General features: G+C 41.4%; 1 protein-coding gene across 1 annotated transcript in view; it reads right to left on the bottom strand.

Moving 5' to 3' along the window:
- EVL (Enah/Vasp-like) overlaps nucleotides 1–26,500 on the bottom strand; it is a 126,007-nt gene that overhangs the window by 63,051 nt on the left and 36,456 nt on the right. Inside the window, exons 3-4 of the mRNA XM_057418938.1 lie at nucleotides 8,530–8,698; nucleotides 893–1,070 (exon numbers count right to left, since the gene is read on the bottom strand). Of these exons, the coding sequence (XP_057274921.1) occupies nucleotides 893–1,070; nucleotides 8,530–8,698 (347 nt within the window). The remainder of the gene's footprint in view (nucleotides 1–892; nucleotides 1,071–8,529; nucleotides 8,699–26,500) is intronic.

Here is a 26,500-nt window from a genome sequence, read left to right as displayed (position 1 = left end):
TCTAGGGAGCTGCCCTTCATCACCACTTCAGTGAAACCTGGGTGGCAGCAAGTGATGCAAACCTTGTCTCACTACATTTTCAAAGGGATAATAGGGCTGTGGCGTGTATTTTGCAGGAAAAAAAGACATCACACAGGATTCTGTTCCCAGCCCAGGAGCTGCAGGGAGGTCATAGGTGTGTAACTGAGGACAGAATTTCATTCAGATACTGCAGACCAGAAACTGGTTTCCACTGAAAAAGAAGGACTTCATTCTGGGCCATCTGATGCAGCAGCAGCAAGCTACTGCAATGACAATTTCATCTAACAGTAAACTTCACAAATTTCAACTACAGTCAATATGGCACTTAGGAAGAACATCAGTCAAGGTCCAGAGTACAAGCCTTTGCATTTTACCTTATGAAATAACTGAGATGCCACACACTCCTCTTTTTGAATGCCAGCTCACAAGAGCCAATGGCTATAGCTGACACCGAACACAATGGAAATACCAGCTCTGAGTCCTACCTTATAAAATGTTGCTAATTTAGCTTCTGCTTATTGAAAGCTATATTCTGCCTTCTTACATGTAACACAATGCACATGCAGATGCACACAAATCCGTGGGCTACCTGCCTGCTGAGGCATTCCCACATAACTACTGATTTCCTATCATGAGTTAAGGCACCATGGAAAATTGGAAGGGAGGTGAGAAAAACCTGAACGCATGTACGATTCATACCACAGCAAATGCTGATCAAAAGGCTGTCTACCAGAGACCAAATTTTTTTATATATATATATAATAACATGCTTTATAACAGTGTACTATGCAAGACAACTGTGCCAGGTGATTGATAACAAGCACTGTAAAATGTCACAGATTAATAAAGAGTGTAGTGGCTGCTAACTTACCTCCATCTTGTGAGTTCATGATATTCAGAGCAAATAGCATTGCATTGGAGAATGTGGTGGCCTCTTCTTTGCTTGCAAAATTCAAGCCATAGACCTGCCGTGCGTCGCGCCATTGATGAAAGGTAGGTGTTGCTTGATTGTACTTCAATCCTTTCACAATTGAGTAATTAATCACTACCTGTGATTTGAAACAGAAACAACATTAAAAATAGTTCTGTCTTCAGTGGAGAAAAATACCCAGCCCTTTGGTAAAGGTTAATTAAACTGGTAGAGGCAATTTGTATGGTAGCTCCTACACAGCCGTATGGTAAGGCAGTCTGTGTTTCAATGACAGAAGACTCACATCTGGGGGTGAGATTTACAATGGTTCAATTCAGCCTCAGGGGCTTGCAAGCTAGTTTTGCAAAATCTATTACCTGATTGTGCTTTCTAGAGCACCTCTGCAGGATACAGCTGTGCGAATACTGCAGACAGATGCCAGCAGCCAGTGCCAGCAGCTGTTGCCTTCTTTTGGAGGATGATCTTGCACAATTGTCAGAAAAAGAGCCAGAGAGAGCTCTTGGCACTAACCCTGCCATACAGCAGACAAATGTTCGACTCATTGCACCAGCTCTGCTTTCGTCCTCTCAAGTACTTGATCACCACCAACTTATGTTGAGAGAGGGTTTTTTTCCTCAAATCAGGTAGGCAATGACAAAAACAGGTAACAAAACACTTCCTCTCCCACCTCTTCCCTTGGTGTATGTGCTATTAATTCCAGGTAAGACGTGGTGGCAGTAGAAGGATGTTTCTGCATGTTTTGATTTAATCTGCTAAATACAGTCATAGAATCATAGAACAGTTAAGCCAATGCCCTGTTTATCCTGGGGCAAGGCACATGGGACACCGGAGATCCAACCAGAAACCCCCAATGCAAAACCCCCAAATGCTGCTCTAGCTGAAGGTGGAAAGGTAGAAGTGTCCACTGCACCACTAATAAGCCAGAAGAACCCACAGAAGAGACTGCACCCCTGAGATACCCCTCTGTGGACTGACAACAGCATTCTATCGTGATGCAAATTTAAGAAACAAAATGACAACAGAAGGGATCATAATTATTCTCATAAATAGGCATAGATAACTTGCAAACAGAGAAGAAATAGGAAATGGAGGCTCCCTCTTCATCAGTCGACACAGGCTGGGGGCAGAAGGGAACCAGGGACAGAGAAACTTAAAATGAGGAGCAGGGACAGTCTGAAGTTCATTATTCAAACACAGCAAACCTGGTTTTCAATATTTGAGATTGTCTCTACAAATGGAGTTATTTTGACTGGAGTTTTATCAAAGCCAGAACAACCCCACAGTTTCTGGTCCTTGCTGAAAGCCAGTCAATGGAAATCTAACTAGTTTGTATGGCTCATCTGTAAACTAGCCAGGCTGGATAGCAGTAGGAGGAGGAAGTAGAGGTAGGCAGGAGTAGGAAGAGGGACCTTGGCGCACACTGTCAGGGAGCTCACTGTTAGGGCAAATCTCACCATCCTGGATTTGGTAAAATGGGAGCAGCAACTGAATATAAGGGAACAGAGAGCCAGTAATGAATAAATGCTGTACACAGTATTTACTGATACAGGCGGACCCCACACACCAGAAAACTTACAAATACATCTTTTTTGCAGTCTGATTGACCAGTATTTTGGAAAGTTTTATTGCATCTAAGAAACTCCCAACGTATTTATTTAGATTAGCAATATTTTTGCTAGATGACTGATAATTCTTCTCAATTATAAAAGCTAGTTTTAAAACTAATTTCAAAGATGAATGACTCCTACCTCTGAGGTTTGACTTTCCAGTGGATTGCTAATTCAAATTGTCAGAAAAACATTGGACAGTCGCCTAATACAAAAAGAGCAAATTGTTCTTCACACATTCCTATTTTTGAAGGATGACACTGTCTCATAATAGTTAATATGTCTGATAATTATACTATATTAATATATAAAAATATGGAAATCAGCAATGAAGCCACTATTCTAAGTATATAATTACGGATATACTCTATTTGAATACTGCATTTACCTACCTGAGCCAGCATTAAACAATGACAACAGATAGTCTTAGAATACTTGGTCTAGCTTTAGGTATAAATTATCCTGATGGTTATTGAACATTCAGTATCTGGTCCAAGTGTGGCTCCCAAACAAGTTAAGTTCCCATGTAAATGCACTGGGCAGCAATCAGACCTACACTCTTTTTTTTTTGTGACATTTCATAGATTCCTGATCTGTGATCCAAAGGGAGATGCAGAACAGTCTATATTTGGCACGTAGGTTCCTAACAGTTGGTTCCCTCAAAATGGGAACCACATTGCCAGCATGTGGCATGAAAAGCCACCCACAAAAACCAGAATGATGCGGAAACCACTTTGCTCTGATCACTGAACAAAGCCATGAACTCTCACAGCTGACAGCTTAGATAGCCCTTTTGTCTGGAAAAATGGCGACATCACCCCCATTCTAATGCTGAGCACTGGGAGAGCCTGGACCAATGCTGCTCACAATTAAGAAATCTTTGGAGTATCAAGTAGACTCATGTCCAGATTACTAACCCAACAGTTTTAACATATACCAATTTTTATGTCTTCCTTCCGCTTCCAAGAAGCTTAAACAAGGAAAGGCACGGCTAGTATCTTTGAGTAAATGTTTAGAAAGACTGTGAGCTTCTGCCAGGCTTTGCAAAGTATTTCTCACCTAGTGAAAGAAGCTTCTGTTTCAAAGGACAGCGCTATTAAAGTCCAAAGAGCACAAGAGGGTGTACTGCAGTTTTAAAATGAAAAACAAAAACTGCAAAAAACTATGCCAAAACCTGTTCGATAGCAGTCAGGCAAAGTGTTCAAAATTTGCTTTCCTAGAACATTAACCCAAGGAACTGAGAGAATCCCTTCCCTTCTGAGGGTTTGACCCCTTCAGTTGAATAAAGACAGAATCTGAATATTGACCTTCAGTAATCATCAGGATGCCTACACATGTAATACCTTGTTTTCAAAGTCAAAGCAGAATGTTTAAAAATGGGAAATGAAACATAAAATAGCCAGAATCTTATGTTATCTCCTTTGGCTAATGTTTCTAGAAAACAGAAAAAAAGAGGCTTCTGCTGTTGTTAAGAATTAATGTACAACGGTATTTTGTACAGATGGTGTGGAGACTCTGCAAGGCACATGATGACAATAAGTGCTTCAGAGCAGTAACCAAAACAAAGAAGGTCTCCCTGTTTGGATCACAGGAGGGTTTTTACAGGTGTTTCTAAGGGATCTTTACTCTAAAGCTTCATATGTTAGTACGATAATATCTGCCATGCTGAGCAGACCAACAGTTCAGCTGGTAATCTTCAGCTGTATTCTGTAATAGATGAATTGGAGAAACTTACTGGAAATCTTGCAGAAATAAGTAATGGATTTGTCTATAACAAGCACTTCTTCCTATAATCTTCACCTGGATTTTGTCTTAAAAGACGAAACGTGACATATTATGTGCCTTTTTTTTTTCCGCCCCTTTTAGTATTTTCTATCCTAAAACACAGCAGTCTCATTACCGATAGAAATGTCGGTGTTGTTTTGATACCTATTAAATTCTGGATTTGAGTGATCTTGTATGGCAAGGAGTTTTACAGACCAGTTGTGCATAGTGTTAATATGTTGACACCTTTCAACGTTCCCATCAATATAATGTTAAAAAAAGATTTGCTTCACTTCTACCTGGTACTATCTTTCACTTTTTCATCTCAGTTTGAAACTCAGGCTCTCTGGGGCAGGCAGGGAATTTTGGGATCTATTAAAAAGCTCAAAATCAAGAAGCCCTTCCCTATGACTGCAGTTCGCAGACTGCTGAGTTGTAAGTTGTCAGCAGCGATGATGGTGGTGATTGACAGGACCCACAGGAATGGGGCTAGAAGGGATCAAGCTGGCCTCAGGTCTGCATCTGAGGTATAACCACAAGGAAGATCACAGGAAGAGCTTTTACAGTAGTCTTACCACCCATACTCTTGTTTATTGAACCAGAACAAGACATTTGTCTGTTTCTCCAGAGCATGAAATGGTTCACAAGTTTCATATGAGCTTGGGGCCTGTTGCATTGCCAGGGCTCAGACTTTTCTCATGGAGAGCCATACTGTGGCTGCTAACACAGGGAGGATATGGTGTAGCAACTAAAACCTGGTATAGTTGAGACAAGATTCTTCATTTCTGTAAGCAGGCCCAAACCTGACCAACTTCTGATAAGTCACAGCAATGATTAATTGGTTCTTTATTTTTCAAAAAATGTGGTTTAGTTTATACCCTATGAATGCTGTCCCTGTTTCAGTTTTGGCTTCAGCTCAAATGTTAAATGTCCTACCTTTCCCAAGGCCCTGTTTTTACATTCACTTGTTAGCCACATCAATACACCAAACCCTCAGGAGGAGGTATGATTCACTTTTGACTTGCGCCCTCCTCCCCGCCTATTTGTTCAGCATATGCCTTTTGTTGATGAGATCATGCTGAGCTGAAGTCACCTGATGTAAGACCATAACTTTAAACCCTTGGTTGATCAGGACTCTGAACTGTGGAGGTACGGCTTGTCAGTTAAGCCATAAAGATGGACCACTTGCATGTTTTTAGTTTTGTGAACTTCTTGCATGATGACTGAAGCTTCACCTTTACAACAGGCAAGGTTACAAGGACAGCTGGCAAGCTGCAACAAGAGGGTGAACCATTTGCTTGCAACTGTTGGGCTTCGAGAAAACGAAGGCTGCAAGGAAATATCAAAGCTCATAATATGAAATGATTGTACCACTGATCCGGCCTTAGCTTCAAACCAGTTCTAGCCTCTGTGGCTACTTCAAAGCTTCAAAAGTCTATTTCTGGCTTTCTGAAGATTACCATTCACGTCAGCATGAGTCTATGCAAATGTACACATTTGTGCAGAGCAGAAAAGGGAATTCATGTACCACTGGTCTGTAACAGCACTGCTTTTGCGTGCAAGCATGCGATAAGCATGTCACCCACACACATAAGAACAAGAGGTCGGGTGACCACTTCCTGGTGGTGAGAATGACGCTCAAGTTGTCACTCTAAGAGCCATATTTCTTAGCAGTGAACTTTTTAGACACTGTCAGCTAGAGAAGATAAATACAGATAAGGTAAGCAGCATGTGAAGACAGTATCATAAACTCCAACAAGTGCACCAAAAAAAACCAGCTAGAAAACAGAAAGGCAGCTAGACAAAGAGAATAAAGGAGTCTACAGAAAAAGACATGTTGGGGAAAAAAAGAAATGAGAGTTAAAGAGTGGGGTGTAATATAAACTAACAAAAATTAAAAGAGAGACATTAAAGGCACACGAGGGTTAAGTCATAAAGATTACTCTGGTCTGCACCTCGCCAAACAGTATACAATAAAACTTAAAATTGTTCCTCTGTGGTATTGTTGTGTGATGTTTTTTAAAGTAGTTACTCAATTCTTGAAAATCTGCGCAGTTTCATTATATGCCAAATCACATATGATTGGTCCTTTTCAGAAAAATATGGCTTTCCTGGCAAAGCAACAGCTTTTAGTGAAACCTCATTTTCAGTGTGATTTAGTACAACCTGAGAGCAAGCATGAAATGGCTTGTAGAGATTTTTTTTTTAACTGGAATTAATTTTTGTTCTCATTAAATGCAAATACTTAGCAAGCTTATGATTCCATGTGAGATGCATATAAAATATACTAAGTTCTGAATCTTGAGACTTTCAGAATGTTCCTTTTAATAGTACTATGCTACACTATCTTGAATTCATAATACTGGGTTTTTTTTTGTAATCATATTTAAGGTGAGTACTTTCTTTTAAATGGTTTTAAGTGACTAAGATAAACTGTTTGTTCAAGGGAGGAATTTTAGTCTTTAAAGTCTAGAAAAAAAAAATTCTTCTATCTGTTTCCTTCTGAATTGAGATGAATTTTAGATGGCATGCAGCCTCTTCATAAGAAGGAACATTTGCAAGCAAATGTAATGTTACACTTAATGCAAAGCATGTTTAAAGTACAGATCAAGATCTGATTTTTTAATATATCTTACTTTTTAAATTGTATACTTTGAGTAAGACAGACCTCTACTACATAGTATCCCTTATATATATATATGTAGACTATGACTTTTGTTTGTTTTACATAGCCTAGTCAGACCCATCTTAGATTGTAGTCGCATGAAAATAATTTACATTCACCTGCTGTCTGTACAAAATGTATCAGCATGGCCTGTTACAAAGCAGCACTGGCTTTCACGACTCACTAAGAAGTCATTGTATTTCACTTATTGTTCAAAATATTTTCTGGTTTTGAAATGGAAGTACATTAATATGCTTCCTTTACTGAGAAGCATAAAAGCAGTGGCAAAAGATGTGGCAGATGTTTCAAAAGTGCACTGCAAGGATCTGAAAACCAGTGGGCTCAGAATCCCCACCTATTTCAGTTCTGCTTTTCCTTTTTTAAAATGATGACTGCGTATATGGACAGCATAGCGGTCATTAACACTTCCAGTAAGCAACCTAACTTTTCCAGTTGGCCCAAGCATCATTACAGCTGAGGGACATCAACTGCATTTCCATGAGCCGATCAGTCAATTCAACATCTGTGGCAGATGAGAGATGGCAGTGGCCCAGCTCCAGCTCTCTGCCTTGGCTTGCCCTGTGTTGCCCTGGCCCTGCCTGTCTCATACTGATGGCAGTGCTCATCACATCTTCCCAGAAAGTGATACCGCTCTCTGAACCAACAGGAAATCAGTTGCCCACTGTTTCCTGATTCTTCTGCCAGGGTGAGGGCTTGAGGTGAGTGCAAGAGGCCGGCAGACTGGGCAGAGGGGACTGCCACCGCTGTACCAGCCTCATGACACCACACAGAGGGAGTCCTTGACTCCGACATTTCTGCTCTAAAATGCAAATGGCACTATAGTATAGCACTGCTACTCCACCCAAATAAACTTCTGTAATTCAGAGTCTAAGTGTGCCTTTTAGTTACAGAGCTTCTGATGGCACATGCTGCTCAGCAAATCTGCAAGCCAGACTGCCCAGAGCCATGCCATGGCAGCCTCAGGTTGAGCACAGTGCTTTGGTGGCTGAGTGGGGCCTGATCCCAGTTCTGATAATCTAAATCCCATTTAACTCCTTTAATACCTAATGAGGCCCTGCAGACTTAGGCTGCCATAAATCAGATCACAGTGTGCACCTAGAATTTTAAAGTGCATTACAAGGAGCTAATTGCTTACCACAGCAATGTAACAATCACTCGAGATGGCAGTGCAGAACGATTGCTTTTTTTTTATGGAACAAAAACAGAGCAGAAAGTAAGTCAGGTGGAGCTAAGAACAAACCCCACAGAATGAAATAAGACTCATTTCACAAGCAAAAACGAAAGGGGAATAAAATTAAAATCCCTGGCACATACCAAAAGTTGTTTGCAAGAAAACACCAGTAAATCACGGTACATTCTGTGTGCAAAAAACCTATACAGAATCTGAGTAAGTGCTGTAAACAGACTCACAGGCATCTTGCAGGGAACAGGAAATATTGCTAGACTGCATTAAGCATAGAACTGATGGCATGAAATGAGATTAAAGGTTAATTTACAGGAAACTCAATACAGTTACTCACTTGCTGATCTTGCAGTTTAACTCCAACTACCCTGAAGGTGTTAGTGGCTGTGTTGTGGTATATGTTGATTCTGCTGAATCCCTGCTGTCCAGGTTTGATTGGCACCCATTTCTTACTGGTATCATCATAGACCATAACTGAAGCTCGGGCTTGGCAAATACTCTGTTCGCTGGAGAGCAAAAACAACAAAATCAGGAAAAAATGCAGTGAATTTGTTGTATACTACTGAAAACATCTAAAGGAAAAGAAACCAACAGAAATTATCAGCACCGCTTACAACATATGTTTCATAAGAGATCTGCTAATCCTTTGAGTGCAATCTCTCTGCTAAAGCTGGCTTGTATGTGTTCATAGAATTAAAAAACCTCCAGCATGCTGCTGTTTTGAACTGATAATCTATTTTATATAAAAATATTAGGCCCTGAGGAATAACCTGTATCACTTAAATGCTATGAAAACTGTCCAACAGTACAAATGCTCCATTTATTTTATGTGCCTATTGGCATGTGAAGACTTTTGCATTTGCATGAAAACTTAGCAATATTTTACAGCTTACTGAAACAATAAACATGACATCCACAGCTGAGTTACACATCTAAAACTGGAAGCAAGCAGATCTTGAACCAAAAGCCATGTTAGGTAAACTGAGGAAATCAATTATGTTAATCCAGCTAGCACCTAATACCCAGACATGCTGATGCACTTAGAATTCCCAGAAAACACGGCAACTCTTTTTTCCTTCATCCCAGTAGCAAAGAAAGTAGGAAGGCGTTATCCACAAATGTCTCATCATTTTGTACGGCATTAATAACTATCTTTCTTCTGTTGACTCACATAAACTAATCAGTTCTTTACCTCTTGCTTGCATATTCATGACAAACATACCTATACTTGATTCACGCCAAAACACACCCTGCATGTGCAAGAAATGCCACTGGCAAATACTGTTGAGCTGACATGTCAATACGGATCAGGATTTCAAATTGCCACCCTCCTGACTTCCCAGTCACTTTTCTTATACCAGAAGATACAGGAATTCCTTATACAAAGGAAAAAATAAATCCTCCAAACTTTGGAGATTTGAGATCTTCAAGTATAACAGAAATTTTCAACAAGCAAATAGTGTATGTTAGGGCTAAATAAAACTATTAAGATTTAAGACCTGCAAAAATCATGACCATCCTATTAACTTTAGACCTATATATTTACATACACCTCCCTTCCTTAGCCCTAGCTGTAATAAATAATTTTCAGCAATGCAATGTCAAGTGGTAATCCGCTTTGCACAAAAATCCCTTTTTTCCCCTCTTGCATATATGTCTTTGTTTTGGCTTTGCCTCAGTAATGCCTCACTAGCACACAAAGAAATGAATTAGAAGCTCCTGGTTGAACTCTTGTCCTGGCTGCACTGCCACCATGCCAAATTATACCACTCATACTAACTGCTGCAAACCCAAACCCACCCAACCTCATCACTGTCATCATTGTAATGAAAGGGAACACATTACTGTAAGTATTAAGAGGATCTGGGTAGATTACAGCAGCAATTTACAACCTTTTCTGATCTGTGGGTCTCAAAAAAGATTTCCATGGCAGATGCATTCCCCATTGTACAAACTAAAGCCTACCGACCCTGGCTTGTTTTATCAGTCACTTTCCACAGCCTCCAGGCAGCCCACAGATCTCCTCCAGGCTGCGTGTAAGAGCCTGAAAACTCTTCACAGTGTTTACTGAGGGAGCAACTATGCTGACAATCATCTCCCTAAAGAACAAGGTAAGAAAATTCAGAATAAATTGTATTTTTATCACATAGCATGGAAACAGCTAGATTGTGGTACTGGAACAATATATCCAGATCAGAAAGACTAAACTTTTTATTATATTCTTCAGAATTTGTTAAATCAAGTTCATCTACTATTTGCTGTTGCTTTGCTACACACGACACCTGGAGAACAGCTGTGGCTTTGCTGATACACTTACCAAGAAAATACCTCTCCCTCCCTATTCTAAGGTAAGCTAATGTCTCGTGGCAGCTTCTCCATATCTGAAACTAGCAGCTGAGGGATTTGAGCTCACTTCAGCCCGCCTAATCCTCCAACTGGTGCAAGAACTGCAGACTGGCAGCAGCAGCGACACTGCCTGCATCCTCCAGACGTGCCCAGGGATGCCCAGTCAGCCTCGGATTCACAGATGGAGAGGATGGGAGAGACATGCATCAGCAAAAAGGCAAGTATATGGGATTAGCTTTGCCATGTGGAAGTGCAATGGCTAAAATTAATCTCTGGTACGGTCCTGTGGCTGGATGGTGCCCATGAGGTGCTATTCTCATGGGTGCATTGTGCTATCAGGTGTCTCATGCCAGCTCCAGCACCAGAGCTGGTGGGGGGATCAGCTACCTGGGCCACAGTAACCCCCTGCCCAGCAAGTGTGAAGGCTCCCAGGAAACACGGTTACTGGGTGAGTCACACTTGGTCAGTGTGACACCATGTCCTTCTCCTCAAGCCTTGCTGGTCACTACAAACCTCACTGCACTGAAGTAACCAAGAGCACATCACTGGTTTCCTTAGAGCCAGCCTGGGACTCAATGTTGTCTCCATTTCAGATTAATTCTGGAACACACAATTACCATGGGTTCCTTAATTAGTCAAAATTAATTAAATTATACTTACTTAACAACAAAGAGAATGCACCTAACCATACAGACATTATGGCCTTATTGTGATGTTATTCATAATGCCATATCCAGATTCCAGTAGATCCAGCAACTTTGCCTTCAAAATTTGCTGTCACTAAAAACTGCAGCAAAGAGCCCCTCTACAACCCCAAGGTTGAAATATGGATATAGACCCCAGGAGTAATATTTAATGCATGACAACGAATTGTTACTGTAACATGAAGCAACACATCATGCTCAATCCCTGCTCTCCCTGTAGTCAGTGGAATTTTTTCATCATCCATTCAAACGGAAACAGGATTAAGCCTGTTACTTGGCCTCCAGTGAAATAACAGAAAGGAAAATAAAACAAGTACAGCATGAGGGGAGTCCTTTCCTACAAAGCACTTAATCAATCTTTTAAAACCTAAAATGCCCCCAGGAGCCCATCGCTAGCTTGATGTCTCACCCTAAATAGAGCTGTAACTCTATGCCTGAAAGACTCTTTACTTGTCCCACCCATGAAAAGGACAACTGTCCCACTGCCACTTTAAGGGACCTCCCTGAAAACAGCCCAGAAAATGTTACTCTTACAAAGGTCAGTGAGAATCAATCTATTATTCTCTGTGGAGTCTACTATTTTAAATGTAATCCAACAACAGTGGTTTCAGGAAGATCCAGCAAAATTGTCTGTTATTTTTGGGACCCTACACCATTGATACTTATGCCAACTACACACAACAGGTAATAAATATGGGGTTTATTCACACTCTTGTTCATAGTCACAGGCCTTCTCCATGAGAAGAGTTTGGCAGGTACTAGCGTTCATACACAAAATCATTATTGTAGACTTCTAGAAGTTGCCTTCTTTTCCTAAGAATACACTAGAGTTACTGAAAAATGGGCATGTGTTGAAGAAGATCCATCGGGTTCCACATATCATGCCAAATATTCCTGACTCTCCTAGGTCTTTATGTTACATTAACATGCAAGCGGTCAGACTCATCTGCTGAGTTTCCACTACAGGCAATTATGTGTAAGAAAGATAAAAACTGCATTGCAAAGGGAACTTAATTAATTACATCATTGTTCAGGTTTGTGCGTAACATCTACTCCGACGTACTACGTTTTGCTCTAGGGCAGATGTAAGACATCTTATTCAAATGTGGAGGGGAAGGAGCTCTTCCTAGGGATGCCTTACATTCAAATCCTAATACCCACCCTTATTTATTCTGAAAGCATTTTCTCCTCAGTGCTTTACATCTGTGGGATGGCAAACCTCTGCACCAGGACCACTTGTTTGCCTGAAGTTAAAGCAAATCTGCTTAACTTCCTATCCGATAGAAGCAGGCTGCACTGGGAAATCCTTTGTTCATAGCTGGTACCTAAAATCCAGCATTCATTGTTGAGATTTATTGAATATTGCTTCAATATTATGAAACTATAAATTGAAAAAGAAGTGTTTGCACATAATATTGTTTGCTTAATTTTGTGCAGCCCATTTTCACAGTCTCTTCTGTTTAGTATTTGTCTTCACAAATTAGCAGCTTAGCTGATCTGGAGTTAATCCTTCCTGGAAGGGTTAGCTTTGACCCTTCTTTCTCAGCCCTGGTGGGAGTGGGCAGCCAAGCACATGCTGGCCACACAGATTTGTTTTATCCTCCTTGTACTGCTGGCTACAGCACGAGCAGCACTTACAGCGCCAAATGAGTCACATCAAGCTTAAAGGTTCCAGTTAATATACAGAGACTACTGCACTTGGAAGAGCAGTCAGGGGCAACAGTAAGCCTGCACTTCAAGACACTGCTGCAGTGAAGATGGCTTCATCCAGAAATTCTCTCCTCTTCCACCTTCACAGAACTTGAAAACCGTAGCTCTTTCTTTCTGGTTTTATAGTAAATTTCTGATTATCAAGGTCTAATAGCCCTAAAGGAGCCACCAAGGAGTATGGAAAAGATAACACAGGGAGTGTATCATGAGACTTAATGGATTTGTTTGGCTGACTGCAAGTAATTAAATAAGAGGAAGAAACACAGAGGGGCATGAAATGACAGTAATGATTGTGGAGGCTGGGAGTGGGGAAACCATGGACCAGGACTAACTAACCAACTTCAGGGCTGAATATCAAATTCTGTGGGCTCTACTCAGGCATGTCAGCTGGACCAGGAGACTTCTACTACCCTTTGTATTTACAGACACAACCATTTCCTCAGGGCAGACATTCACTCAGCATTGTGAAAGCTCCCCTGATAGAAATCAAGCTATCATGCCTTGAACTTATTCTGGATTTTCCTTGTTTCTTAGCTGCTTTTACAAACATTTATCTTATTTTTTGCTTCCATTTCCCATCCGTCCACCCCCCAACCTTTAAATGATTAATAACTAAAATTTTTGGGGGACTTATCCAGTAATCCTTATTAGTGTCATAAGTCGATAATATTCATAACATAATTAATACAATTATTTAAATATAATAATATTCACACAGAACGTGAGATAATTCACAAACCATTTAACACATCTCACTCTATGTGTCCACTGAGTTTGCCTACAGAAAGTCGCAGTTGTGACTTTTTTCTTGAAGCACCATGGTTAAACCTGGTGTGCAAAAAATAGGTGCTGGTGCTGATTTAAGAAGCTGATAGAACTCTCTCAATGTCAGTTTAAACAGCTAACATAAATACAAAATCTGGTGTACGGGGATGTGTGGTGTCTGCTAACTTCAAAATGACTAATGTAAAAGTCATGTTCCTGGAGCATTTAAAGAGTACCACAAACTCCAGTGGACCAATTTGCTAAACTACAGTAAACAGTAATGACTGGGATGCCAAGAAAGTGTTTTAGAAGTAGTCTTTATAGAAACAGGGGGACATTTCTCTCTGACAACTGGATTTACAGAACAAAAAAACCTGGGAAACCCGCTGTACACAAGTCAGTCAGGTCATCCAGGCTCATATAGACCACATCTGAGATCCAAGCTCATTACAGATAAAACCTGCTGTAGTGCAGTGGCTGTCCAGCTTTCCCACCAGAGATTCACCGCCAGCTTGCCTCATGACCCCATTTCTATTTGGGAGCCTCATTTCTCCAACACATCATTAGTCATGCTTGTGACTCCTTCCGGGACCTCCTATTTCAAAGTCTACTTCCCTCTGCAAGCAAACTGCAGGACAGTCAGTGTCACCATCGTTCACTCTACCCCTGTCCCAGAGCACTGAAGAACTTAACACCCCCAGCAACACAGCAAAACCTCATAGTGAAACAACAGTACCCAGCCACTTGATCACACTAAAGGACAGCAGAAGCCCCTAGGGACTTTACATCCAGATGGGAGCTTTTAATCCTCAGTGAAATGCAGACCTCTGAATATTGTCTAACAGACATTTAGAAAAATATCAGTCACAGTTTCATATATAACATGGAGGTACCACAATGACTACCTCAATTTGCTTTTCTGAGTCCCACTTCCTGGGACCCCTTGAAAAATGAACCCAGCTGGGAACCAGTAGGTAGAAGTCCTCAGCTGGCACTCATTCCTGGTTGCCTGCAGTGCTGCCCCTGCCCCAGTCAGCCTGACGTGAAACTCGGTTCCCAAGGAAGCTGCTATTTTTTTGGTCTCCTGCCCATCTTGCACATACACATTGCATATCTGCCTTTGGTGCTGGGCTTTGGCTGCATTGTCAGTGGGAGATGAGTGTTTTGCACTGAGCATCTGCTGTAGGTGACTGGCCATCACCTTTCTCTGCTGTTAAACTCCAGCAACTAAACAGTTCAATATTAAATAATGACAAGAAAATAGTACAAAAATAAAGCCTCCTTTATAAGCAGCTATCAAAACAGATTGATGCTGTTAAATAAATTAATGACACACCTGCAAGATAAATACATATTTTACAGAGCAGGAAATGGAAACACTGGTACCTGCAGCATTAACAGGAGCAATATGAACACCAGTTCACCTCCAAAAGGGAGAGTATCTAAGAGTTACTCTTTTTTTCTGCTAGCAGTAAGACATTCGTTTTGAATTCTCCCTTATTACACTGGCATACCCAGTGGGAATTCCCTTGTCCAGTATCTGTTGCAGACATCTACTGCAGATACTTCAGCTGCAAACCAGAAAAGAGACAGTTTGTGTGGCACGGAGGTCCCCCACTAAGCCAGGACTCTGGGAGACGAGCTGCTAACTTTGGGAACATACATGCAATCCTGGCATGCCCAGAGAAACTTGCATAACCTTCTGTCACCCCTCAGTGCTCTTGAGCATGGGAGAAATGAGTAGAATACAAAAATCGTATGCAAAATGACAGCGCAGGGGAAGAGATGTTCCACCTGGGCCTGAGCATCAGTCCAGAACAGCTCTGACCTCAGCACCACCAGTGAAAGTCCTCAGAGAGCCCTGACCTCTTGGTGTCTGCCGTGGCATGTAAATAGCACATCTGCCAATTAGTGGAGATTTAGGGCCCGCGGGGTGGCTGCAGATTGATGCCCTTGTAAAGCAGCACATCTGCTTAGATTGTGTTGCAGAGATTTTGAAACTACGCAGTGGAATTAATTTTAACCCACCACTTTTCTGGTGGGTTTTGCAAACTGATGCGGAAGAGTGCAAATGATTCTAAGGGGAACTCCAGCCATCAGTATCTCAATATGTTAAAACATGCCTTAAGAGAACTGCTTTGCAAAAGGCACTTCATGCAGGAAGTGTAGTAATTCTGAGAGGACTCCCAGAGCCATGCCATGCTTCAGGAAACATGCCCTTCAGCTGCCACCTGCTCCAAAAAGGTAGGGTTGTTGCTGTCTCCTAATGGAGAAACTCCACTGCTCCAGTAACGCTTTCATTCACACAACATTTGTTTCTGCAGTGAAGTGTGGTTCACTTTCAGATTTTGCATACCACCTTGAAGACACACTTTGGGAGTTCCTAAAAATAAAACCCAAGTAAATATTTAGAATTTCCTAAAAATTAATCTAGCAAATGGCCCAGGGAAACACCATCGACCCAATTAATCAAAACCAGTAAAAAAGCAACTTGACTAGATCAGGTTGCTATTAATATAAGCTACTTTCTCTCACCCTTAAATTACAGAAATAAAACCAAGAAGTAACTAATCTTGTAAAATACACATTATTCAAAACCCAAAACTGAACTGTCAAGTGAAAATACATGACTTAAGGCTCTCACTCGTGGGCTAGCCATACCCATATTTCAGGAGAACAGTACCTTAAGCAAAGGTTTTGAAAGATCATAATCATTAATAATCAGGAGAGGCAGACTCATACATGAGTACAGGAAATCAACATAAAGATCTTTCATTAAAGCTGGAATTGCTTTGCTTTGGTTCCCCTTCAATCCCAGAAGAAATGCAAATAAACCTGCGACAATTCCCCTGGAGCTCACAGAGGCAGACCAGGAATGAAAGAGGATCACTCTGTCAAGTCAACCTCTCCCTCACTGCTAGGGGATGCATTTAATGTAGCATTTCCATAAAAGCTTAATTTCCATTTTATACAATTATAAATTATCTTATGAGGCTACCACCAAAAAACACAGGCCTTCTGTATTTATGACAATACATGCTCTCCTTCCCATCCAGTCACATTAACACTGGTCAACAAATTCCCTGCCTCCCTGCTTGGTCTCCAGATACTTACGTGCCTGCCATTTGAGGAAGACCTGGTCAGGTAATCCCACAGGAGTGTACACTCAAATCCAGCACGTGTAGTTAAATCAAAATAAGACTATTTCACCTGATTACTGAGAAGACAAATTTGGCAGGGAGACAAGCCAGGAGTCTCTATGAAGGCTTATAACCAAAACAGGAAAGGGAAGCGCTACTGAGAGAGCAGAAGGGCAGGAAGTTAACGCTTGTACAGCAGGGGCGGGGAAGAGACTTTAAAGAAGAAATGTATTCTTTCTTACAGCTAATTTACCGAACAAAAGTCCAAACAATATAGATTAAGATTAGATGCACTGCCTTTGTCTCATTGGTGGCATGGATATTAAAAACATTTTGCTTATTTTCTCAAGGCACAGGTTCACTGTCCAAGAGAAACCAAAAGCAAACAAACCTCAGGCAGAAAATATCGCTATTATTCATTTATGGCATGGGCGTTTGCACGCTGCAGAACCAAACCCAGGGGCCCCGGTGGTACCAAGGGCCCCCTCCTGCCTTGCAGGCAACCAGTTGCCATCCCCAGACTCGAACTGGCACATCACGGTGCCCAGGACACTGCATGCTGACTCTCATCTCCCATGAGATGATGAGATGAGATGAGATGGGAGCTGTCTTGCACCTGGCTAACTCAAAGTCCAGCCAGAGCGAAAGCTTTTTTCTGGTTGCTCTCCAACCCTAGGATCCTACTTGGGGCATCACCATAAATACGGAAAGTAAGAAACTCATCTTCCCGGAAGGAGGTAGTTGATCAAGCAAATTATAGAAGGACATGGGAGAAATCTCTAACATTTACAAAACAAGACAAAGTTTGCCCCATAGGGTGTGCAAGTAGTGCGTGCCTGCCCTCCATCACCAGCAGCTGCGAGAGCCCATGTGGCTCAGCAGCAGGCAGGCCTCCAGCCAGCTGGGGCACCTGGGGATAGCAAGATGAGACTATCATGTGTCCCCTGCCTGCCTGTCCCACGCTAAGCCTCCCACAAATGGCATATGGGATTTAGCCTTAAGTAACCACTGTGGAGGTCATAGCCATAAGCAGGAGGATATCTTATCTCACAGCTTCTGCTGTAGAAGATGTGCCATCCACTGATACCTTTCAGGCAATTCTGTCCACCCTTCTGCCTTTTTTTAATGGAATGCCTTGCAAAACTAAGCCTCCTTGACTGCACTGTGCCTGCAAGAGACTCCTGAGAGACTACAAATTTTTGTTTCAACCCTGCCATGAGCTGCCCACATATGTGTTTGCATGCGTCCACATTCCTGTTAACAAAGAAGTTGGCTTTTCCCTGCAATAATGCTTCCATCTCCTTTGCTGTATCTCTATAGGCTGTCATTTGCTTGCTCTGCCACTCCATTAACTGGGTATTGCCATTTGGCTATGGCAGAAAGATGGCCTAGTAATACAAATCAACTTTGCAAATTTACATCCTTTACCTTAATAGCACTTTTTAAATTCACACTGATTAAGAAAACACTTCTACCATGCCACTACTTGAGCATGTCATGGTGTGACCCCAGGAAGGTAGTGCAGGATCAGCATGTGGAAGGATGGAGGGTTCCCACCCGCTTATGTATCTCTACAGCATTTTGCTGAGCCACTTTGTGCCCACCTGGACATTGCACAAACCAGAAACGGGTACATTATATAATCTAAACCCAGTTTCCCTAATTGCAATGCAAATGAACTAACTCCCTTCTCCAAAGCCTTGCACAAAATCTTACCTTTCTCACCTACTTTGATGCCTTTTGCACATCTGCCCGAACTTGGCCTCTAATGACAGTAAAACCTGAAAAGGCCTGAGAAGACCAGTCCTCAGGAGATTATACAATACCTCATGTCCTTGCAGTGGTTTCAGAGTGTAACATACATGTGAATAACCTTAGATCCCCATTTAATATAGCGAGAGGAGTGTATGAAATAGGCTTAATTTGGCAGGGCACACCAGCTACATAAACACTTCAGCAGAGCTTCTGCTGGGGAGAAAGGGCTGCAAACGCCACTCTACCTGAGCAGAGGAGCAGAGTGCTTTCATGTTCTCTAGTTTTCCTGTTACAAAAGATTACTTTCATGGTCTAACTGAGAGATCTGCAGAAACTGTTGATGAAATGGCAGCTAGTGAAAACATGGGTGTCAAAATTTACTTGACCTCGTAGTTGCTAGTCCATCACTCGTTCAGCCGTGGCTTCCAATTCCTCTGCAGTAAGTCTCTGTGCAACTGAAGGGTTTCAGTTTTCAGCTGGTGGGGGAAGTTTAAAACCCAACAACAAATAAAAGTTCTTGCTGACATTCAAGTAATGCTTTTTCTGTTGTGCTTTTTTTTTTCCTGTTTTTTTTTTTGTGTGGGTTTTTTTTTCTGTTTAATGAAGCATTTTAGTATAATTTTTTCTGTGATTTCAACTTGGCAAGTGGCAGTTCCTCTGTACAGCTCATACACTGCTTAGACTATTATTGTAGAGTTTGTCTGTGCAAACAGTACTTTACTGCATGTCTTATAAAATAAGGACATAACCTGAAAAATGTATCTCCAAATACCTGTGGGCTCAAATCACTAATTGTCCAGATCAGCTCCACTGTTCTAGGCATAGAGATGCAGGAAAATGGACTAAGGAAAGATCTGAGCAGCCTTTTTATTTCTCTGATTTCATGTGTCTGGGATCAACATGGTCACTGATTTTGGGCAAGGAGACAGCACTTTGCTGTCAGAACAGTTTTCCTGCTAAACCAAGAAGGTATGATTCTCCTTACACATACAAGTATCAGCTACAACAATATCAACTAGAATAATCTGGGTTTAAAGATTCAGTTCTCCCGAACAAAATAACTCCCAGCTTCCCCCCAGCTCCTGGTAGGACTGTGCATGTGTGAAGCACAGAAAAGAGTGGGTCACTACTGACACTTCCAATGTCACGCTGGGAAACAGTGACAGTGAGTGGGACAAAGCCCAGCGCTGCCTCTCAATGCTCCCATCATAAACCAAATTAATTTCATTAAGCACTACAGCATACATTCCAGCAGAAGTGCTTCTAATCACCTCTTTGCATTGCTAAAATGCCTCCATTGCCCTGAACTAGAAAGGGAGCACTTAGAAGGAAACAGCACTCTGGGACAAATAAGACCCAGTAGTTGATTTCTATCCAGTCCTCACAAAGGACCATATGCTGGATAAAGAGATTATTTCAGTCATGTGTTGAGATCTGTGTGAGAAGATCAGGATTCCTGAACACAGAAGCAAGGCTCTAGTTGCAAGCATGTGAATACTCCCACAGGTTTTTGAGCAGCATGTCTGCTGGCCGTGTACTTGATTTTCATGTTGCAAAGACATCCACGTACCGCATCCTCTTTTTTTTTTTCCAGAGTGCTTCATTACCAGATGAAACATGATTTGTGTAAGACACTTACATTACATATTTTAAATCCTTAGAGTTATAAACTGAACACAGAAAGGTAATTATCTCAGCCTCAAAAATTACTCATCTCTAAATACAATGATTTGGAGATGCACTGTAGAATGTGTGGTGTGTACTCTAAAAAGACTATTACAGTCATAATACAAAAATAAACCTGTAACCACCTAGGAGTTATTTGAAGGCAGACATGATTAAAACATTCTTTTCTTAATAAACATGTATTTCACACCTTAAATTAAGTTTTTTATACATGTATCTGTTGGTTTTAATTCACTGTTACTCCCAAAAGGCATCTTACTATATTGCACAGAATTAAAAATTCACATATGGCAATGGCTTTTGTTTAATGACCTCATAATTAAGGAATCAGAAAGTTCACACTGAAACTACACTCAGATTTCATAAACTACAAGGCAATTGCATCAATATATGCATAAATGCTACATAAAAACATAAAATATGCTGTTCAGATTTGTAAATATATTCAGATTTGCAGAATTAATTTCACAGCTGTTAATAGCCTTTGAATATAAGGCATTTCCATATACACTGAGATTTGCAACTGCTAAACATGCTGATGAGACAAAAAAAAGATTCCTTGTTCTCAGAAGTTTAACCCTGTACACTGATATATGCTATTTCTTTCTCAAATCTGTTTTGTTTCATGCTCTCCACTCATTTTAAAGGAGCAGGAGAGATACTGGAGAGTAGAATTTACTATTTAGTACTACAAGAATTAAAAATGTAAATAAGGTAAGGTACTAACTGCCACTTTGACAGCAAAACAACTATCCATGAGAGTCTTCCTGAGACTATTAATTTAGGGTGCAGTCCCACCACTGCTGAGGTCCAAGGAAGTTCTGCATGGACTTAAGAGGGACAAGACTTAACCCTTGGTATTTCAAGTAGAGATAAATAAACATAGGCCAGGAAAAAAATAGATATATATACCAAATCCTTTAAAGGGCCTGAGTTATGCAGGATTTGGGGAGCCCTATTGAGTCAGGGCTTCCCTGACTCTCAGTTTATGCAGTGCCCTTTTCTAAGATTATTTCCTCTCCACTCTCACTCTGCAGAGGGAACACTCAGGACTCACCTGCTTTCAAGAGGACTATTTTGGCTGATGCAAACAGCTTAAGTAATGCATTAAGGAAATAACGGTATTGCAAAGAATTAAGTCTGTGGCTGCCTTCAATTTTCCTCCCTATAAACTGTGATGAGCAATGGGCAGTAAGCCCAGACCCCACGTTAAACAACATGGAACAAGTTATAGACCATATGGAGAGAAATAAACTGCCACTTCATACACAGGATATCTATATTGCTTTTTTGCTTGAGTCAGCTAATTGCACATCCGCAAATCAGCACATTTATAAAGAATGGAGCATTATGATATCATGGGAAATTTATTTAATATGATCAAAGTTTCCCAGGAAAAGTTCCCCTGGAAGTATGAAAGTACTTAAGAGTCCTGAGTGCCTGGGACATTTTACAGCCTGTATTAAACAAACACTCCCATGTTGTTTCGTGACAGCCAGTGGTACAAAGGACTGTATCTTCTAAGCCGTCATGTATCTTCTATCTCACTGCAGCCACCAGCACAGGCATCTCCTTGCAGCAGGCAGGAGGCACCTCCTTGCTCATAGTTAGAAATAGCCACACCTGCTCTAGAAGCAGTTAATGCTCCCATCAGTAGCCTCATATGTAGCTATGATCTCCTGTCTTGTCCAGAGGCTGAGAATTATAGTACATACTATTATAAACCTTCGCAGAATCATAAAACAGTTAGGGTTGGAAAGGACCTTAAGATCATTCAGTTCCAAACCCCCTGCCATAGGCAGGGACACCTCACACTAAACCATGTCACCCACAGCTCTGTCCAGCCTGGTCTTGAACACCGTCAGGGATGGAGCATTCACAACCTCCCTGGGCAACCCATTCCAGGGCCTCACCACCCTCACAGGAAAGAACTTCTTCCTTATATCCAATCTAAACTTCCCCTGTTCTAAGTTTTAACCCATTACCCCTTGTCCTATCACTACAGTCCCTAATGAAGAGTCCTTCTCCAGCACCCCTATAGGCCCCCTTCAGACACTGGAAGGCTGCTATGAGGTCTCCACGCAGCCTTCTCTTCTCCAGGCTGAACAGCCCCAACTTTCTCAGCCTGTCTTCATACGGAGGTGCTCCAGTCCCCTGATCATCCTCGTGGCCCTCCTCTGGACTTGTTCCAACAGTTCCATGTCCTTTTTATGTTGAGGACACCAGAACTGCACACAATACTCCAGGTGAGGTCTCACGAGAGCAGAGTAGAGGGGCAGGATCACCTCCTTCGACCTGCTGGTCACGCTCCTTTTGATGCAGCCCAGGATACAGTTGGCTTTCTGGGCTGTGAGCGCACACTGAAGCCGGCTCTTGTTCATTTTCTCACCGACCAGCACCCCCAAGTCCTTCTCCACAGGGCTGCTCTGAATCTCTTCTCTGCCCAACCTGTAGCTGTGCCCGGGATTGCTCCAACGCAGGCGCAGGAGCTTGCACTTGGCACGATTGAACTTCTTGTGTACTGAAATTTTTAAGAGGTGTACTTTGCTTTTCCACATATTTTTACTTTTATGTTAAAGCAAAGCATAAGGTGTCCCTGCCCATGGTAGGGGGGTTGGAACTAGATGATCTTAAGGTCCTTTCCAACCCTAACAATTCTATGATTCTATGATTCTATGATCTGAAGAGCTATGAGCAATGATCTGAGTGTCAATACAAACTTACTTGGGTTATCAGCTGAAAAACGTTCTTGTGTTTATGCCACCAAACGCATGCTAATCCCCAACATTGCTACACAGCAGATGTATTTTCACTTTCAGCTTGCAGTTCCCTTATACTTTAGTAAACATGTTGATTATCATGAGTGGTTTCAGCAGCTGTGGGCAATGGTGAACTGAACTGCATACATTATTTTTCTAGCTCCAGATTTACAGGGAGGTCATATAAATTTCTGCGATTTGGATGTGAAACAAGAAATACCAACTTTACCATAGTCTTAAAGTGAGGTTAGGATGTTCTCACTCCAAACTAGCACTTGCTCATTTCTAGTACTAACCTTTGCTATTTAATGCTATCCACCACTAAGTAATGTAATTCAAATACCGTGTTTTACTGAGCAGATAAGATACTTGCATTGTGAGACACCTCTATAGCATGTTGCTGGTCACTGTAACCCAGTGGAAGTGTTTCTATCATAAGCCTTTTAGAGGCTCATGGATGGGTGAGGTACAGCCTAGCAGGTGTGAAGATAAGGAGTGGTTTTCTGATGCTGGAGTGAAGAGAAGGCATATAAGGACAGCTTCAGAGATAGAAGGGCAAGAACCTGACAAAAAATTATCAGAAATTACATTTAACTGCATTTTTATTACTTGAAGTTCTCTGAAGGCATGTGCCCCCCTGATGTTGAGGCTGCCATACTGAGAACATTTGATATTCATTGGCAAAGCACTTTTCAGGACAGCAGCACCACCTCTAAGTCATGGCCCAATGCACAACAGCAAAGTGAAGGCCATGCTGTGCAGGATAGCTGCAGAAGCTGGTGATCTCTACTGCTCAGGGACGAAAGATGTGCTACGACGGCATTTGTTAAGGCTACAGGAGGACAAGACACTGCTTCACACTATGATGAAGAATGGGCTTGTGTCTATCCTTGCTTCTGATATTTGTGCTTCTTGGAATAGGACAGGTTGGGAACAGTAGTCTGAAGGGAAACTTCAACTTGCAGAAGGATCCCTGAAGGTGGAATGGGTACACCCAGAAGTTTGTCATGTCAACTCACCACATCTTTCACCACCATGCAACACACTGTGGCACACACACAGAGGGAAGGTGTCTCTTATAACAATACTAGAGCATCCATATTCCTTCCGCCTTTTCCTTGTCTTATAGTTCATAAATAGTAGCTCTTACAATTTCCCTTGTAACATTTAACAGGATGTTGAGCTAGTTTTATGTGACTTGATACCTGCTCTATCCTTGCTGAAGTTGGTGGGAAAATTCAGCTCCATCAGAAACTTATCTTTTGTATCATCTGTGTATTTGCAGATATGCTTCAGCTAGGAAGAATAACAGATTATGCCTGGGCACAAGGTTTGCCCCCATTGCCTGGCAGATAAAAATATTTTATGAAAGCCAAAATTGAAACAGGATCCTTGAGTGCATTTGCGCACCAGACTTGTTTGTGTGCAGTGTTTGTCAAATAATGGCAGAAGTATTCCTGCTTTCTCATGATTTTTCCCCTAGCAATCTTCCTTACCTCTTCTAAAATGATGTTCTTGACTTTGATATGTCCCCTGTGACATTCCCATCCTGCAGAGACACCATACAGCAACACTTCTCAGGGGTTACATGTCTACTAAATGGTCAGCTACAGAACACATGCAGGTTGGCAGCAAGTGGCTGGTCATCTAGACCGTGTGCTGCCTTTATCTCAGGAGGAGCTTCAGTTTGAATCATTCTCTTCTCCACTCACTTTCTGAGTCTCACAAATCAGTGAGATTTTTATTCCTTTGTCAAACTAGACTGATGATTCTGAGTCTGCTGCTCAGCTACTGGGACAGCTGAGATCAAAAAGGATGCAACAGACACAAAAGTGAAGCAACTGCATAAGCCTTATTTCCTTCAGAAAGCAATCTAAAGAGAGGTTGGTCGTAAGGGCCTCCCAAAGAATTGCTGCTCACCTTCACCCATGCTCTCAGCTCCTACATCTGCAGCCAACAACTGCCAAAGCCTCCGCAATGGCATGCACAGTCCCTTTTAAAATCAGCTTCAGGCTATTGCCAAATACAATATAATTTTACTGCTGATGTCTATGTGTAACAGTACCCAGGACTAAACTTCTACTAAAAGCACTTCAGGCAATAAATTTAGGCATTTCAGCTACACATAGCCTGTTGATGATTTCATTAAATCTTATGAAAGCAATCCCCAGTAATGAAAATGTACTCCCAAATTTTTCGACCCCAAACTCCTATCAGAAAAAACTTCATTCACCCCAATATATACTTCTTTATAAATTATATACATGTACTACTGAGGTTTTAGTATCTTCTTCCCATACCCCAGTGGACTGTCTTACGAACTTTGAGACCATTGTGTGGTTAAGACGTCAAATAATACAGACCCTTATCTGAGCTCTAAGAGAAAGCAGGGCTAGAAAAAGTGTCAAGACTTTGTGAAGCAGCATCCTCTATTTCTACTGAGCCACAGTGTCCTGCAAAGGGAAATATAACAGGACTGGAAATTAAAAAAATCTAAGGCAAAGCAATTTTCAGTAAAATTTCCAGAACTGTGAACTAGAAATTTAAAGTCCCTCTGCCAATCAGGAAAGCTATAACAATTTAAAAGAAGGGGGATGGAATGATTTTTCCTTAAGTTAATGCTGATTAAGAAGTATAAAGAACCAAATCATCTTTGAATAACCATGAGACATGGAATACTCAGTTATTCTGTGGTGCTGAGCTGTAAAAAAAAGACTGCCTAAATTCCTTTGACTGCAAATCTACACTTGCTAAGTTGCAGCAAACACAGTTACATCTTATAAGTGTGAAAGTTCATTCTAGTTCCTAGATTCTCCATCTTCTCATTTGTATTGGGAATTACATACTTTTTCAAAATAAGTATAACTTTCTAGTTCTCTGACAATTTTTAATGCCTAATACGTGCAAAATTTTTATCAGCACTCCAGACAGACTTGCCAAATGATAACCCTTCCAGCTTAATACAGAAGTTCAGCCCTTGAGCCAATATACAGACTGGGAGCGTTTGTTCAGCAGCCTCTGTGTCAAGACGTGCTTTCATAATAGCACTCTGTTTTTATTATAACAGCACTACAGAATTTAGAACTGTTCTTTTGCATAACTGATACAATGCTTTGAAAAAAAAAAATTAAAGAAAACAAAAAGTTACCACCAAGAAAACAGGTTACAGAAAGGAGAGGTTGGTACAAAGAGCAGGAAAGTTTCAAAAGTAACTCAACTCTTCTTTCCTGCTAAAACCTTCCTGAACTTCCCAAAGGTCCATCATCTCCAAAGATAACAAATTCAGGAGGGCTGAGATGAGGTGGCAGTGGATTTCCAAGAAGCAGCAACATACTACCTGCAGTACATCTTCCACCTGGCCAGTGCTAAAGCACCCTAGCCTCTACAGTGATGCTAACTGTCATGGCCAGGTGGGATCAAAAGGCAAATTCCTCTTTCAGGTG

The sequence above is a fragment of the Pezoporus wallicus genome, unplaced genomic scaffold (genome assembly GCF_028554395.1).
Source record: "Pezoporus wallicus isolate ANWC-B61680 ecotype Strahan unplaced genomic scaffold, APGP_CSIRO_Pwel_v1 contig_7066, whole genome shotgun sequence".
NCBI classification, from domain to species: Eukaryota; Metazoa; Chordata; class Aves; order Psittaciformes; family Psittacidae; genus Pezoporus; species Pezoporus wallicus.
The sequence above is the reverse complement of the archived record's forward strand: the minus strand, read 5'-3'. Positions and strand labels throughout refer to the sequence as shown.